Source organism: Centruroides vittatus, unplaced genomic scaffold (genome assembly GCF_030686945.1).
Source record: "Centruroides vittatus isolate TY-2023 unplaced genomic scaffold, ASM3068694v2 contig_1824, whole genome shotgun sequence".
Taxonomy (NCBI): Eukaryota; Metazoa; Arthropoda; class Arachnida; order Scorpiones; family Buthidae; genus Centruroides; species Centruroides vittatus.
In genome coordinates this window covers 2,159,625-2,177,497 of record NW_027121123.1, presented here as the reverse complement: position 1 = coordinate 2,177,497, position 17,873 = coordinate 2,159,625, and the positions used below count along the sequence as shown (strand labels likewise).

The following is a 17,873-nucleotide window of genomic DNA, read 5'->3' as shown; positions in this document are numbered from 1 at the left end:
TGGCATTAAACGTATACATTGTTTGAAATTTCAATCAGTGGTTACATCCGATGGTATGATTGCTAATTTATTTGGGCCATTAGAAGGAAGACGTCACGACAGTGGAATGTTAAGAGAATCTAATTTGTTAGAGCATTTGGCTTCAATTCCTTGTTCTGAGAACGGGATTCAAATTTGTTTTATACGGAGATTCTGGTTATCCTTTGCGTCAACATCTCATTACACCATTCCGAGGTGCTAGTTTAACACCCGAGCAACAAGTATTTAATTCAAGGATGAGTTCAGTAAGAGAGTGTGTGGAATGGGTATTTGAGAAAATAATTCAAATATTTGCTTTTCTAGATTTTAAAATAAATTTGAAATTGTTTCTTCAGCCTTTTGGTAAACTTTATATAGTTGGTGCACTACTTACAAATTGTCACACTTGCTTATACAGTAGTGCAACATTAGATTATTTTAAATTGTTTACCTTCCGAACTGGAAAATACTTAGAATGTAATTAATAAATAAATAAATAATTTTTTCAATTTTATAAAAACTTAGTTTTTATTCAAAGTTTACATAAGTAATTCTAATAACAATCTTCTTTCCTCTCTGTCCTGCTTCAGTCTTGCTTCTGGGCCTCATATTTTAACTCTTATTTCTTGTAGAAGTTGATTGATTACGTTCTGTAAATTCCTCTTCTGTTCCAGATTTTCTTTTCAGAATGATCAAACCGATCATTCTGAAAAGAAAACTGTTTTAATATACTCTATTTAAAATAATTTAAAAATAGGGTAGGTTCTATATCTAGGAGGCAAGATGGCCGTCTACTACCCAAAAATTAATACCTTGTCATATAATATTATAGAAGTAAATTTGTCCTTTCCCGGCATCTCCTACCATCGACGTTTATAAATTTTCAGATATATTTTTCCAAGCAGCTTTCGGTTTTACAGCCACTACTTCCCTCTCGTGGCGACATGAAAAACGCATTGAAATTGTCTTATTGTGTCTTACGGTGGGAGACACGATGCTAATTAAAGTCAAAAATAATTATTTAATGTTGTTAAACAACCTATAAATATTTTAAAATAGTTTAATTTGTTTATTTATCTTCGCTGGTAAATTTTGTCCTTCTTAAATGTTTCCACCATTTTTCAACAATATCCCATGAATAAGTGCGCGACATGTTGGCCTGATAGCTCTGATACCGTAACTTTAGAGAATCCCTGTCATTGTTCTTGCAGCGTTGGTAAGCCTTCCTGTTTTGGTTGTTTATTTTCCTCATGTTATCCAGATTTTTGTTCCACCAAGGTACCCCTTGTTTCCTTGGTCTATCAGTAGGGAAGCACTCATCACAGACTTGCGAGATCATTAGGATCTGGGTGTCAATGTAGTCCACAGCCTCACTCCTATTATTAATTGAAGGAGACAGATCTATCCGATCATCTAGGCATTCGAAGAAAAAGTCCCAATCCACATTGTTCGTTCTGTAGAATTTGATGTTGTTTATTGTGTATAGTCATCTGTACAGCCAATATGGAAGTTAATGTAACTGTGGTCCGATAGACTGTCTTTAGTGCACACCTTCCAGTTGTGCAAATTGTTAATTATACCAGTAGAGACACAGGTTATGTCTATCCAGGAATGCCCCCTGGGACCTTCGTACGTAGGAGGGGAATTATGGTCATTAATAACAACCAAACCATTCACAGCAAGGAACTCCTCGATAGCCTCCCCCCTGGGGTCCAATTTCTTGCCCCCCCCCAAGTAGGCGAGTGCGCAACGTGTTTTACTTGGAGTTCAAACGTCAAACGTGTACTTCTGCTTGCCGTACAAGTTTAATGTTTGAACTTCGGCAGCAACCTCTCTATTATTTCTTTAACACCGTGGTTCTCAATTCGTGGTCCGTGAAGATACTTCAAGTGTTCCGCGAAAAAATCAAATATACAATTAAAAATTGTTGTAAAAGAAAAATCAATACAATGTAAAATAATTTTTGTATGGAAACGTAATCAGCAAACACCTATAGACCGAGTGCGCTCTTGATTTCAAAAAAGTTTGTCACCCCTGCTTTAAAGCTGGTGTATTATAAGTGTTCCGCGGGGGGAAAAACGTCAAAGTTTAGTGTTCCCCGACTTCGAAAAGATTGAAAACCATGGCTTTAACAAATTAACAGGGACACTGTGTTTTAGAAGACCCTTATAATAAAATTAGACTTTTTGAAAATTCATGTTTAACTAAAAACATGAGCACCATTTTTCAGATATTCAAAAACGATCATTTTAATTTGTCAGAGATTTTACATAAATTTATTATATAATTTAATTATTTTAGTTAATTACTAGGAACAATCTTGAAAGTAACCTGATGGAATAAACCAACGAGCTAGAATATATTACATAAAGTGGCTGTGGCCTTAGATACGGCGCTCTTGGTGGCAACGACGGGTACTATCGACCGCCATTTTACTTTAAGTGAAAACATTGAAATCTATACCACGTGTTGGACGGGATTGTCACCTTAGAATCTATTTTTCTTATCTAAATCTAGATTGTTTTGTTCGTCCCTAGATTTAGGATTTAGGCAATTAGATAAATGATGTAAATTTAGGTTGTTTCATATAGAATTTAACTAGTTTTTAGATTTTATTTAATTATTATAAAGAAGATAAGATCAGAGTTTAAAGTGGTAAATGTACCACTTAACCCTCAATATAATATTTTTATAATCTAAGTATGGCTTTGGTCTTGAAGGGTTTTACTCTCTGCCATATGATTGTTTATTTATAGTGTACTCAGATCAGTCTGATCTGTACCATACTCAGTACGTTGTTGATTTTTTTTCGGACAGTGTTCTTTTCTTTTGCAGAATGTAAATAGTGTTTTTGTGTTTTTATTATAGTTATAGTTTGTTTGTGAACATTTTGGTTTCAACTTGTTAAAATATTTAGAATGAAAAACTACATTTGATCTTTGTCATGTTATGAACCGCATTGTTGAAGTTAAAATCCTTCTAAAAGGTAATGAGCTAAAAATTGTGGGAAATGGAAGAAGTGTTGCATTTTCCCATTAAGAGTAGACAGAGAAAATATGCCAGTAAGTAAAGAGATCGATATGCATTATTAGGACATGTACAGTACAAATTGTGCACTATATTCATCATTCTGGTTAACAAAAGTACGAGTATATTAACACAAACTAACCTTTTTGATTGTTATGTTGTAGACAACAATCTTAGACACTGAAGCCGTGAGTCTGAAGAGGGATTGGAAAATTACCAATCCGAAATGCATTGTTAAATAGGCGAAATAAAGTGAACTGTTTTAATCTTGGTGTCTGTTAATTGCAGGTAATTAAGAAATATGTGATACATATCACTAGTTTCACTATCGGAAGAAGAAACCTTAACTTATAACTTTTTATATTTCTAATTACAGTATTATCGAATGGCAAAAAGGTTAATTTTGAGAATAGTCGTGAGTTTTTTGAAAAAAAAAAAATGTAAATGTTAACAACGAATTACACCTTCATTAAGTCCGACTCTCTCGAGATATGACACATGACACCTCTCTATCGCCCCATCCCTTTAACCTTTAACCACCAAAATTTAATAGCATCAATGCTCCTTATACACAAGCTATTATGCCAAATTTCGTTTCTTATAGACGCCAACACACACATACACAGAATACTTTTTCCATTTTTGGGGATTCTTGGGTTCGGGAAGTCGCAAAATGTGTTCTTGTTTTGCAAAAAAAAAAAAACTCTGCTGGTCAAATTTGACACGATTCCAATGCTTTCTCTTGTTATGTATACTTAGCTCTTAGCAGCCGGGAAAGTAAAATTAAGAATGTGTACAAACTTATTGCTACAGAATATTTTGTGTTGTTTAGAAACGTTTAAGTAAAGGGTTAAAGAAAGAAATGTCTTGGTATTTACTTTCAAAATTTAAAAAAAAAAAACTAAAAGTCATTTTGTCTCGCGTCGTTTCAGTTGGGGGTTAAAACTCTTTCTTTCCTTTGCACACTTTTACGCAACGAGTTAGAATATTCTAGCTCGTTGCCTTTACACAAAACAAATGGCACGTCCCCTTGACTAAAAGGAAAATGGCGGATGTATATTCAATTTTCTTTCAACATGGCATCGCTACAGCCACTCCATGTAGTATATTCTAGCTCGTGTAAACCTACTTGGGCGCATCGTGTAAGTAGGCTTATCAGATAAAACGTTATATATGAAGGACGAATTATTTTAAAAAGAAAGACATTAAGGATATGTTTCAATAGAGGGAGGACGCTTTTTAAAGTCAAAATGATAAGCATGCCCTTCAAACTTCATATGTCAACCACAAGGAAGACATATTCTCATTTTGGATGAAAATATGGCGTTTCTATTCATAAGTATCTAGTGAAATTTTAATTTTCATATCTTTTCGCACTTTAACCTCTATAATTGCTATCATACATTGTATTATTTATAGGGGTAAAAACACAAATTAATTTTTCGAAAAATAAAATTTTATTTGGGTTAGATCTTGTTCCATAATTTTAAATTTATCAGAATATAAATTAAAAATTCATAGGAAAAAAAATGTAATAGGTAAAGGTAGATTATAAATGTATAACTCTTTAATATCGCTGTTCTCAATCTATTACAATTTCCGTTAAACTAGGTTAATTAATACAAAGACGAAGACAAAGTACATATTTAAAGAACAAAGAATTCTCAAAGATAAATAATAATTGTACAAACTTGTTTACTGTATTTTCAAAATATCTTCTGTATAAATTATTCATTTCCTCTACTGTACACAAAAATATATATAAAAAAGTCATTTATAGATATTTCGTGAGATTCATGATGGATGGTACCTCGTACCGCTACCTTTATTGATTTATACAGGGTCACGCGATTTTAGGGCCGAGTCTATGTTGTGGAAACCGAAGCAAAGAGATAGATGTGCATCGATATGTTCTCTTTACTCGTATTTCTGTTTACTATTAACCAAGGCAACACTCTATACAATAAAAGAGTCCGTTGGCTGACGATTTTATGAGTGAGGACGTTATTGAAGATCTTACAAGATGGCGGACGACAATGGTTTTAGCTGTTTTAAGTTATTTTTCAGAATTTTATTTTCTCACGTTGGCATGTTATTATTGGTTGCTGGTTACACGATCCTCGGAGCTTATATTTTTGTATGGGTAGAGAAACCGGCTGAAGAAGAAAGAAGATTAGAAAGAGAGGTTGCTTCTTTGACTGTTAACGATTCGCTAACTTATTTGGTGAATCTTTTTTGGTATTGGCACACTATAAACAACGATTCGAAAGCGTCGTGGAACGAAAAAGTATTCGGGGAATTGGATAATTTGAATAAATTCATCATCGAAGCCGTCACCGATTTCGGTTATGATGGTACTTTCGTCAGAGAAGAGTGGGATTACGAATGGACTCTTAGTAACTCGTTGCTCTACGTTGTGACCATTTCTTCGACTATAGGTATGTTATTTTGCGTTATATCACAGTAAAAATTTACCGTGTCATCAGAGAAATAATCAAATTATCCCGTGTTTTTTTTTACAGGTTACGGCCACATTGCCCCCGTGACTCAATTAGGAAAATTAGCCACCATACTATACGCCATCGTTGGGATACCTTTACTTTTAGTGTGTTTAGCTAATATTGGTGATGCCATGGCTTCCTGTTTCCGTTGGATATACAGTCGCTTGTGCTGTAGATGGTGTCGAGCTCGTAGGAGGAGGGCCGAATATACACCACTTATGGTGGCTCAGATGGGAGGAAGATTACCTCCTCTCCATAGCGACGAAGTGGGTGAAGAAGAGTATATGCCGACAACACAGGTAAGCTCATTTTGTTTGAATTTATATTAATAAAATTTGAGGTAAACACACATTTTATATTCTTACAAATTGTTAAGCAAATTAAGCAATGGAGATAAATACATACATTGAAACATAATTACGCCTAATATATACATAATCAATACTGTAGGCCTACTATAAAAGGCTTTTATATTAAAAATAATAATAATAATTATTATTATTATTTTCTTTTAAGCAAAGTAAAATAAAATTGATTTATTTAAAAACTTATAATTTAATCTTTAATAAAATAATTCATTTAAATTATTCTTTTGAAAGTATAAATTAAATAAATATATTTTTAACTATATTAGTCTTAATTAACTCAGCAAAGCTTGTCACAGATCATTCAGGAAATTATTATGTTTAATTTTACTTATTTATTTTCCTCTAATTAAATTTAATTAATTAATTAATTAATTAAAAATAAATATTTAAAGTATTGTTTAGAATTTAACATTTTTATAATCTACATCTTCTCTATTCTGTCTATTTTTGCATGTTTTTCATTCAAAAAATTTCCTTTTAAATATTTAATTCCTGACAATATTTGGATATTAACTTTGTTAAATGAATCCCAGACAGTTAAATACATCACTAATCATTTTATTTTTGTTAATTCTAATTGCTTAAAACTAGTTGAACCTCAAAGGACTAGATGAATACTCTAAATTGCTCTTAATATTTATGTAAAGGACTTAGAATGTTAGAATATATATGAGAAAAGACTGCTTAGATAGAAAATTGTAGTCTAGGCATTCTATCATAACAACTGTTCTTATATATAAATATCCCTTAATCTCCTGAACAACAAAAACTTAGAGATATTTTCGAAAACAATTGTTCTTAGACAGCTAAATGTTTATTTAAGAACCTTATTATAGCAATGTCTGTCGTCCAAAACTGAGTTAACCAAAATATATATATATATATATTTTTTTTATGAGCAATTAGAAGCGATTTAGGACGAAAACAGTTTCTAAATTATCTCTCGTTTGGGCCACCCTCTCGTTATTTAAACATTTGAGCGTTTAAATAAAGTAAATGTCTATTTTAAATGCTATTTTTGCAGGTATTTTAAATTAAAATTCAGCATTTTTGTTAGCATTTTTAGTTGGTTAATCTTCCGTCTCGCGAGACGTTTTCTTGTGTCAGATTTCTATCAAAAAGTAAGTCTTATAACTTATTTTAGAGGCCGTCGTCGTTAATTTAATCCGTATATATATATATAGAAAAATAAATGTTAAGTTGGATAATCTTTCAGTATGTCTACTATTAATGTAAAGCTATTTTTATCAGTATTAAAGAGTATCAATTCGGCTGTTTACGAGACGACAGAGCTTATTAGTAATAGCTAGATAATGCAGTTTATCGTCAGTTCTCAACACACTTCGATTTAGTTTATTGATGAAAGCTTTGTTAATAGTTTTCGATCGATTAAGCGGTCTTCTGAGATGATTTAGGGTATTAAGTAACTTTTCCAGGCTCGTTTAACACGGTTTATTGTCCGAATTAATGTTTTAGGGAGTAGAAATACTCAGTAAAATGCGAAAAAAATGATAATTAAACTGTTTAGGATGTTAGCTGTTTAGGAAAATATCGAAAATGTAAATCAGATTAGCCGAATCCCTGAACACCCAAATCTTAATTGTATAGTTTATAGGGAGGGGTTCTCAGAATTTTATCAAAATAACAATTATTTTCTATGCTTCTTTCATAGCAAACTCTTGTCGAAGCAATTTTATTTCTTGAGGTTTACATATTGTTTCAGAAAAGTTCAGAATATTTTGGGAATAATTACTCTTAGGAACAATTGTGGAACATCTTCTTTAATTAGAAAACTATATCCTATTTCAGAAGGATCTCACAAGGCCACATGTATTGCAGGTTGCACAGTTATATACAGCACATAAGGTAAAATATATATATATTATATTTAGTTAAATATCATACTTGGAAAAAAAAATATACTCTTTATAACTCAGAATTCATGTTAAAAAATGAAATTTATACCATGCCTAGAAGCCATAAAGGCTATATTATTTGGCCTGAAAGTCTCAAGTTCCACACTTCTGGATTAAATTATGCTTATTAAATTATGTTCTGATGAGTAATAACTATTTTCTAAGACTCTTGCATAACGAAATGTTTGATAATGTCACTACTAAAACAATTATTCTCATAGAATTTGCATAGAACTAATAGGATTGTTGAGAATTTCAATTGCTCTAGTAAAGCAGATCAGAGCAATTATCTTTATAAATATCCAAAAATATTAATTGTTCTTTATAAATTTATTGAATTATGATAATATTTAATACGATTTCATAAGGTTAAATGCCAATATTTTGCTGATAAATTAGAAAATTTTAAAGTTATTTCTAAGCCCTAAGTAAAGATAAATTTAAAACAGAATATAAAAATAAATTAAATTAAATTAAAGGAGGAAAAAAATTAGAATAAACTTAAAAATTACGAGAGAAGTTTTATAGATTTAACGGAGATGATTTTAATAATTAAAATTACGACTGGATCGATATTATTTTTAATAAATGATAATTAAAAATGCATGCACAACAATTAATTATTTCGTGGAATTTTTTTTTAAACAGAAAACATTGTTAATTAATTAAAATTAATTTTTAAGTATATAAATTATTTTAATTAATAATTAAATTAACTTTAAAAAAATAAAAATTTATCACAGACAAATCATAAATTACACTGAAAACAGAAAGAAAATTTTAAAAAATAATTACAATTAAAGACTTTATTAATTAATGTTTAATTTCTTCAAGAATTTGAATAAACATTAAAGAAAAAAAGAATATATTTAAAGATTTAATCTTTTATTTTAATGCATTATTAATTTATTAATTACAAGTTAATTGAATTTAAAATTGCCTATTTAAATACTTATGTGTGAAAAAGTATAAACATAAACTGCAAAATATCTTGAGAATTAATTAAGTTGATTTACATGGCATTAAATTTTTGACTGGAGAAAGATGAGAGAGATTTTAAATTAAAAAATCCTTAATAATAAGTGCGTTAGCCATTGTTTTACGGAATACAATTAATTTCACAATGAAAAAATATTTCTTAAATGGTGCGAACCAATTATAAATAATCTGTAATTCTGGCTGGGAATAAATGCTGAAAATTACAGAAGTTTTCATGTAATTGATCTATAAAAATTAAGGATAATTATAATTAGAAACTAAAGGTAATTTGTATTTAATAACTAAAAACAACTGTGATTAAAAATTAAGAATAATTGTTGTTAAAAATTGAAGATAATTATAATTAAGACAAAGATTAAAAGACATTTTATGAAATTATACACAAATTTGATGGGGTGGAGATTCGAATGAGTTCATTCAATAAAAATTGGGTTAATTGAACGATAAAATGCTAGAAAATGAATCTAGATTAAGTCCCGAGGCAACTAATAAGGCCTTTTTTTCTCATCGAAAGGGCCACAATGGGGGTAACCAAATGATGGAAATGCCTGTCTCTTCCTTAAAGACTAAATGTCTTTATCTCTGGTCGTCTACCTTAAATTAATAATATCTGAACTAATTTTTCTATACGAAAAAATGGCTTATCTTGTAGAGAATATGAAAAAAAAAAAATTGGATAAGTATTTATTTAATCCTCTTAAGTGCATTGGTGATGTGTCATTCACTTAAATGATTCGGGGTTAATCTCATTTAGCGGATAAATCTTAAGTTAATTTTTTTTATTGTTTTTTGTTTTTAGTTCGAATTCTAACTTTTATAGTGTAGGAGCATTCAGTGCGCTTATTGCAGTGTGATTATTTCTAGTTCTAAATTACCTTAAATGTCTCAGGGAAGTGTTCCACTCGATGCCTTGGTTTCGAAAACATTTTCACTCCTTAGTATTGTAAGAATGATGGGATAAGGCAACACAACACATGGGAAATCTGCCAAGAAGAAAGAGATTTCTAAGATAAACTTATCCCCTATTCGGGCGTTAGGCATGCGAAGAAAACCGAGAAAACTCACGTGGCCTGCCCGTTTGGGTGAGGTTCGAACCCGCGACCAGTCTAGCAGCATCAGTTTTATTCACTCAGTCACTGATGAGGTGGTTAAACTTACATACATATAATTATGAGTACATTCAAGCATGTCTAACAATCTCAATGATATATAAGAAATAAAGGGGCACTTTCCTAAGAAATCAAAGCCTTTATACTTAGAATAACTGCCCTATTTCATGCTTTAGTATGGGAATGGAAAGCCATTCATGATTTCAACACTTTAACACGGTCTTGGTTATGATTGATATCAAAACTAAGACCAAGACCAATGTAGAAATTCTCGATATATCTTTAACGAAATAAAAGTAGAAATTTATTGCTTGTGTACGACCACTGTATAGATTAACTTTCTTTAAAATCATATTTGAAATGTGTGTCATGTATGAAAAAAATCATATATATAATAAAGAATCTTCTCCAAGTTTATTCTGTGAGAAATTTAGAGAAATGAGAATAATCTATTTAAGTATTTTTCATTTAAAAGAATAAAGAAAGTGGAAATAATATTGCACTTCAGACAGTATGGAAAATATTATATTAGGTCTATATAAAATAGAAATCTCTATGTTTTCTATACACTTTTAAATCCTTTAACTTATCTACACGAAATTTTTCATACTTATCTCTACCCTGCGTAAAATATACGCTATCATACAACCTCGACACTCTTCCCTCCCTTTGATTTCTACCCACCGATACTTCGTGATAAGCATAATGTGAACTAAATATAGTTTTCATTTTAATATTTGTACTTATTACATTTCGCCTGGGAAACACTGGACATAAGTGACTGTAAACAATAAAATTTGATGATGAATAAATAATTAATAACTAGTGAATAAAATATTATCTCCAAACAAAATAAGTAGTCTTCTATAATGCATAAAATAAACTATATACATTGTGATGTATCAGATTAACCGTAAAGTTCAAATAAATTGCTGTAAACGCAAATGATAATTGTATATTATCTTTTAATAATTTTAAAAATGTAATTTTTATTAATTTATACATACATAAATTCGAAAAATTATAATAAAAATCTAACAACGAGTTGCTTAACTTTTCTGGCAGAAAAGTTAAAATCATGTGTGACGCCATCTATTATGAAATTTTATTTTAAAACTTTTTATATTATTGATTATTATAAAACGGCAAAAACCTTAATTTTCAAGGTAGAAATGAGTTTTTATAAAACGTTTTAAATGCTAATAACGAGTAGCATCTTCGTTAATTCCGACTCCGCTCGAGATACGACACACGACCCCTTCTCTTGATCTCCCCACCCTCTTGACCTTTAACCACCAAAATTTAATATCATCAATCTCCCTAATACGTAAACCTCCCTGCAAAATTTCAGAAATTTTCGACAAAATGCCCAGGAGTTATTAAGCTTTAAAGTGATCCCCCCACAGAAAAAATTCTCAAATTTTGTTTTTTTTTTTTTTTTTTTTTTTTTTGCAATTCTCGACGTTTCAAGGTGCCACGAGCCCCAAAAATGTAAAAATATTAAGTTATAAAAATACTTTTAACTTTACCCGAGAAACATTTACACTTTATGTCGTACATTAGCAAAATAATTCACCCAATTAACACAGTTGCTTCATCAATGTTAATATGATAATATTTTGATGAACCATTTCACAGTCGTAAGAAAACTTAATATTTATAAACTACTCTTACACAGTCAAACCTCCAATAACGAACATATCGGTGGCCGTTGTTCGGAGGTTTGCATAAAAATTCACATATTTAAAAGAAGGAAATTAGGTAAGAATTTTCAATTAAACGTTCGTCAGTATGTTCGCTCGTAGTAAAACACTTAAATGTAAGACCATTTTCTTTGATTTATGCTAATATTCTTAACGTATAAATAATTGAAATGGCTTCTATTTCAAGAGAAAATAGCGTAAAAAACACGCAAAATTTTATATAAAAATCTGCTTATTTGTCTATAAATTTCGAAATTTTGGAACGTTTAAACTCAATTAAATGAAACTATATAATTGTATTTAATTGAGAAACGAACAGACAAACAGTACACACGAATATACGCTGTATAACTAAATAAATGAAACTCTTAAATGGCTTGGTTGTCTGTTCGTTCTCAATATTAATATTTAACTAGAATTTTAAATTAGAATTTACAAAAGAATTTCCTAATTTTGACTAATAAATTATTTAAAATTTTAAAATATAATTATTTTACAACTTTATAATTTAATTTTATTTGCATTTGAATTGTTTTTGAGAAATAATTTATTGAAATTTGTATCAAATCATTAACATATCAGACAGACAGACAGAATACAAATTAATATGCGACATTCTACAATGTAATTATAAATTGATAACTCGGCAAGGAAATAAATATTTTAAAATAAGGAAATTTCTATCCTATAATTAATTAATTATCCTTTGCTCTTTATTGTTATTTGCGTTAATTATCTAATGAAAATCCCTAATATCGATTACGGAATTATAGAAGATATTTAGGTCTTTAGTTGTTTTCTTTTATAGTTTCTTTAGTTGTTTTCTTTTTTCAATTACTAATTACATGCGTAAAAAATATAAATAATTTTTAGCTAATTCATCAGATTCGATGTATTAATATTTTTAAATCAATAATTATATGTTTAAACCATAAATTATTATTCTATGTTATCTACATGATGATATTATTAAACATTATTATTATTATTAAACATGTTGTGTTATTTACAATAAAAAGTATTGTTTTATTTAAAAAATAAGGTAAATTCATATATTGTGATACTGTACAAGAAGCATTAACAGATAGATAAACAGAATACAAATGTCTTTCAATGTATAATATAGCTTTCTTCATGGCTTTTAACTCTTGTTCTGCCCCACCAGTGGCCGATTGTATACCACTGAACACTGCTAGTTGGTCGCGGGTTCGCACCCCGCTAACGGGCTGGTCACGTGGAATTTTTTTACGTGTGTAACGCTTAAATAAGGACCAGTTTCCCATAGAAAATCCTCTCGAGAGGCACCCTCTTGGCAAATCGTCCATGTGTTGCATTGTCTTCTTATAACACTCCGATCCTTCTTGTTCTAAACAGATGCTTAGGCTGCATACAAGAAATTTAAGAGCATAGTTTAATTCATACAACTCCTTTATGGGGCGAGCTTTGGAGCTTCACGTTTAAGCTTCTTATTCTACACAAGACGTTTAAGAATATTAACACATCAGACAGACAAAATACAAATTAACTCGCAAGCTTCTCATATAGAACAAGAAGTATAGAAGACGTATAAGAAGCTTAAGAGCGTAAACTTCAACATATAATAAAGATTGATAGAATATAAATTAATGTATTTCACTCTGCAATGTACCCTCCTAAGTTTCTTGAAGAGAACGAGAATTTTTTTTTTTTTTAAATAGTTTAATTAAATTTCGGAACTAATAAAACTAATAAAATTAAGTAGAACATTGCAAAAATACTCTTCTGTACTTCAAATAGGATATTGATTAAAATAAGTATGGGCAGAGAAATGATTATCTTTCACTTCTATCAGCTGTCATCTTCAAATAATAATACGATTGTTTGAAGTAGAAATTCGATTTATCTCCGCTTATTACTATCATTTGGCTGATCATTAAGCAATTTTCTATCTATGCTTTATTAATGGATGCCATAAAAAGATACACTTCCATCAGAAGGATCCTGTTTGATCCGAAACGAGGGCCAAACAGGATCCTTCTGATGGAAGCGCAGCAATTTTCCACGTCGCCATTTAATCTGCTCTTGCTTATAATTTATCTACTTTTAGTAATTTACTTATCTCATGGAGACAATCATTAATAAAAACTTATATAATTACTTGTAATTATAATCGGCTTTTATTTTTTGGTTTTTATTTTCTGACATTTTTCTTTCCCGTTCGTTAATTAATCGATCTGACCCACTACATAAACATTATTGGTTAAATTTATACTAGAATTTTTCATTAAAAATGTAAATTTTTTTATATATATTAATGTATATATGTATATAGAAAGGTATTATATTACAAATTTCTATTAACGATGCTTGCAAGTTTTTGAAATCTAAGATTGTTGTCATTATTTTTGTATCGTGAATTGTAATTAAACCGAAATTAACAGAGATAAAAAAACTTTTCTTTCGTCATTTTTTATACATTGAAAATATTTGAATAATATCACAATAAACTTGTTAGATCTGATTCGTTTCACTGCTTAGTTAGGTGGAAAAAACATTAAAATATATGAAAATTAAGGATAATTGTAATTAAAAATAAGGATAATTGTAATTAAATTGTAATAATGATAGTAAATAAAAATTCTAGATAATTATAAATAAAAGTAAACATAATTTTAAATTAAAATGTAGAATTAACTGTAGTTAAAGGTAAGAAAAAGTGTATGGTAATTAAAATCTATGGATAATTGTAGTTGAAAGTAAGAATAATCACATTTAAAATTTATCTTATTTATAAGAATAAATTAAATACTAATCAATTTTCGAAGAAATAATTTACCTTTAAGGTCTTCAAAATATTTTAATTTGAAATAAATCAAGAGAGAGATCCAAATTAATATTGCAATTAAACGATATATATATATATATATATATATATATATATATTTTAGGAGAATTCTTACGGAGTTAATTTGATTGTAAATTAATTTCGTGAAGATTTGTTTTGAAGTTATGATTAAAAATAAAAATTATCGAATGTAAATTCTTTAAAATAATAGACACGAATTTTTTGAGGCCGTAATGAAATTTAAATAAACAAAACGGCTTCAAAAATAGTATTTTATATTTTTTTAAATAATAAAATCTGTCAATAAATAAAGATTTATTTTCTCTTAATACACAAGAAATGCAACGGGGGCTAAGAAATGCAATGCTTAATATACATTTCTGGGGGCCTCCAAAATATTTTTGAGATGTGAGCTGAAGATCCTATCACAGGCAAATTTCCTGTGATGAAGGTAGAAGTAGGCCCTACAGAAAGGGCTTAATAGAACCATTTGTCTACTAGCCTTTTATTTAGAGCCTGCCTCTATCTCGAACTTTTAGCAATTCAAATAATGCAATAACCATACAATGAATTAATTTAACACGTTACTATTAAAAACACGCCTAACAAATGTTAAATACCATAAATTTCAAATAAATTAACCATTAATTTTTATATTAACAGGTTGTAGTTCCCATCGTACTTAACCTGATCTTAATATCCATGTATATCTTAATCGGAGCCCTATTATTCGGTTTCTGGGAAGGATGGGATCTTTTGTCTGCTGCCTATTTTACCTTTATAACCTTGACAACCATAGGATTTGGAGATTACACACCAGGAAAATCCTTCTTAAACTATAAGGATGGAGTATGTAAGTTAATTTATTATTATTATTATTATTATTATTGCTTAATTAAAATTGTGTTTTGATGAGTTGTCATGTAACAAATACTCGTTTCAAAACAGCGGCATCGATGACCATGGTTGCAACGTGCGCGTACGTGTTGCTTGGCATGGCTTTGGTCAGTATGTGCATTAATTTGATGCAGGAGCAACTGATCGAGAAAGTAAAGTGGTTCGGAAGAGAAATTGGACTTATAAAAACACCCCCCGAAGAAAAAAGTAGATCGCCTTCCATACATTCTTCCGACACTGGACAAAAATACTAAAAATGTGTGTGAAAATGTGTGCGATTTTAAATACAATATTTTTTTATTAGATGTTTTTCTAGCACAATAAACGAGTGCTCATTCAAAATGAGAGTGCTTCAATTTGTAAATATGTGAATGTGCCTTACGTCACGTTTGTTTGATCGAAATCATCACATTAAGTTAACTCGATATTGCCCTCCCCCCACGATTGTTAAGAATTTTAAACAGGTAATTAATAAAAATGAAATGTTTGCATAATGTGTAATTTTTTTAAATTATGTTTGTAGTGTAAATTTTGAGTCTGTAAATAAGTCCAAACGTAGGCCATTTATTGAATAAGTAGACGTGTGTAACGAGTTTAAGTGACTTATATTTGAGTTTAAAATTTCTATAATATTCTAGAATGGAGGTGTCTAGATCTGGTCCTGATATGCGTCCCCCAGGGCTTTGGCAAGGTAATTTTCTGCCCGGTGCCATTATGCAACCCCAGTTAAGCCGATATTCGTAACGAAGAATATTCGAACTAAAAACTTGACCAGTGATGGATAAACTATATATTGCTAGTTTGCATATCATTAGCATATGTTAATAGCAATATATTAATATTTCGCCAGTACATTTGCTATATATTAGTAGCAAGTGTACTGGCAGTTATGGAGAATGTTGGTACTCAGCAAGCATGTTAATCATTTTTCAGATAATTCAAAAATTTAGTACAAGTACAGTAATTAGAAAATAAAATAAATTTATTTAATTTATGCCTCTTAACAGGAAATAACATGATCATTACAAATAAAAATAACAAATAACAAATAACATGATCATTACACGAAAATTACAAAATATATAATTATTAGTAACAGTAATTATCTCGTTTAAATATGCACCATGATACTTTAATCGAGTTACTTGTACACATAAATTTCAATTTTAATTCAATTTTATATAATTACCGATACATTGTTAATTGTATACAAAATTTACAAAACGTAATAGAATGCGTTGAAAAAATGCTATAAATTTCAAATCGAAACAAATATTTTAAAGTTAAATTGAAACTCCGACAAATGACTGACAATCACGTGATATATTCCTCTAGTGAACATGATAATTCACCAGAGGGCCACTTATTATTTTAATCTGGTAGCCCTCTAATGGTGATCACTGAAATTAACATCAAATAATTACGCATTGACGTATATTAATGATAATTTCTCTCGAGTCATTTTAGCGTCAAGTTTTCCTTTTCTAATTTTACTTCCGATTGTTTAAGTAATAAAATTCACAAAATTCGAGTAAATTATAGATATTTTTTTATTTACTTTCTGCGCATATTAATAATCTGACGAACTTATCACAATTTAAGTCCATTTCAATCCTTAAAATATTTATTTAATTAATCTTGTAACCGAAAATTAAAATCACTAATCAAAATTTTAGTAAATTATCTGTTCAATTTAATAATTAAATTATTACCTTTCCATTAAAATTAAAGCTTCTTATTTTAAATAATTGGGTTTAAATTTATATAGACTTTTGAGGCCCTTGATCCAGTTTACTTAGAAACATTTCATACAAACATGTTTAAAAAATAGTAGCGAACAGTGAGGTGAGGCCTCTGAGAAGGTCAGGCCTTTAATCATAGATGAGATGACCATGCGTTAATGAAAGCACTTGTTCTATCTGGATTTATTCCTTCTTTGTGAGGAATTCCGTACTTGTTGGAATGAAAAAGTGCAAATTCTCAGTATACTAAAGTATAAAAATATTCAAATTCACGTATTTATATTAACTTATCACCGATGATTGATTGATAGGCAAGAATCATATACGTGAATAAAATATTTTATTTTCCATTATTTACTATGCAAAAACACGAATTTCGAGGGGTTTCTTTGGAAATATATGACCTAACAGTGGATGAATTACAAAAATATAATTATTGTTTAACAATATAAATATCTCAAATAAACTGAATTAATTCAAGTTGTTTATCAATTGAATGAGGTTCAAATTAAGAACACTGATTTTTAGAAAATTCTATACACACTGCTGTTGCTTATCAAGGAGAAAATTGCTGAGTCGTATATTTTGCTTTCAAAAACCTACAAAAATCCATTAAAATTTGAATTTAGAAAAGCTAAAAACCGCTACTTTGCTAGATGCTTATGTGTGATAAACTACATATACATACAAAACAATATAACCTGTCAATGGCTCTTACAGTCAAACCTCAAATAACGGCTACTTCTAAACGGCGGCCATTTTTTGTTCC

The 17,873-nt window shown here is 29.5% G+C and overlaps 1 protein-coding gene across 1 annotated transcript; it reads left to right on the top strand.

Moving 5' to 3' along the window:
- Window positions 1-4,989: 4,989 nt before the first annotated feature.
- Window positions 4,990-15,863, top strand: LOC136969910 (TWiK family of potassium channels protein 7-like). The gene is made up of 4 exons (XM_067264220.1): window positions 4,990-5,483; window positions 5,568-5,845; window positions 15,129-15,318; window positions 15,414-15,863. Exons 1-4 carry the CDS (start codon window positions 5,069-5,071, stop codon window positions 15,614-15,616), a joined length of 1,086 nt encoding a protein of 361 aa, XP_067120321.1. The 5' UTR covers window positions 4,990-5,068; the 3' UTR covers window positions 15,617-15,863.
- Window positions 15,864-17,873: the final 2,010 nt, after the last annotated feature.

Coding starts and splice junctions, on each gene's coding strand:
- LOC136969910 (XM_067264220.1), top strand. CDS start 5,069: ATGGCGGACGACAATGGTTTTAGCTGTTTTAAGTTATTTTTCAGAATT. Junction 5,484..5,567: donor GACCATTTCTTCGACTATAG/GTATGTTATTTT, acceptor TTTTTTTTACAG/GTTACGGCCACATTGCCCCC. Junction 5,846..15,128: donor AGTATATGCCGACAACACAG/GTAAGCTCATTT, acceptor TTATATTAACAG/GTTGTAGTTCCCATCGTACT.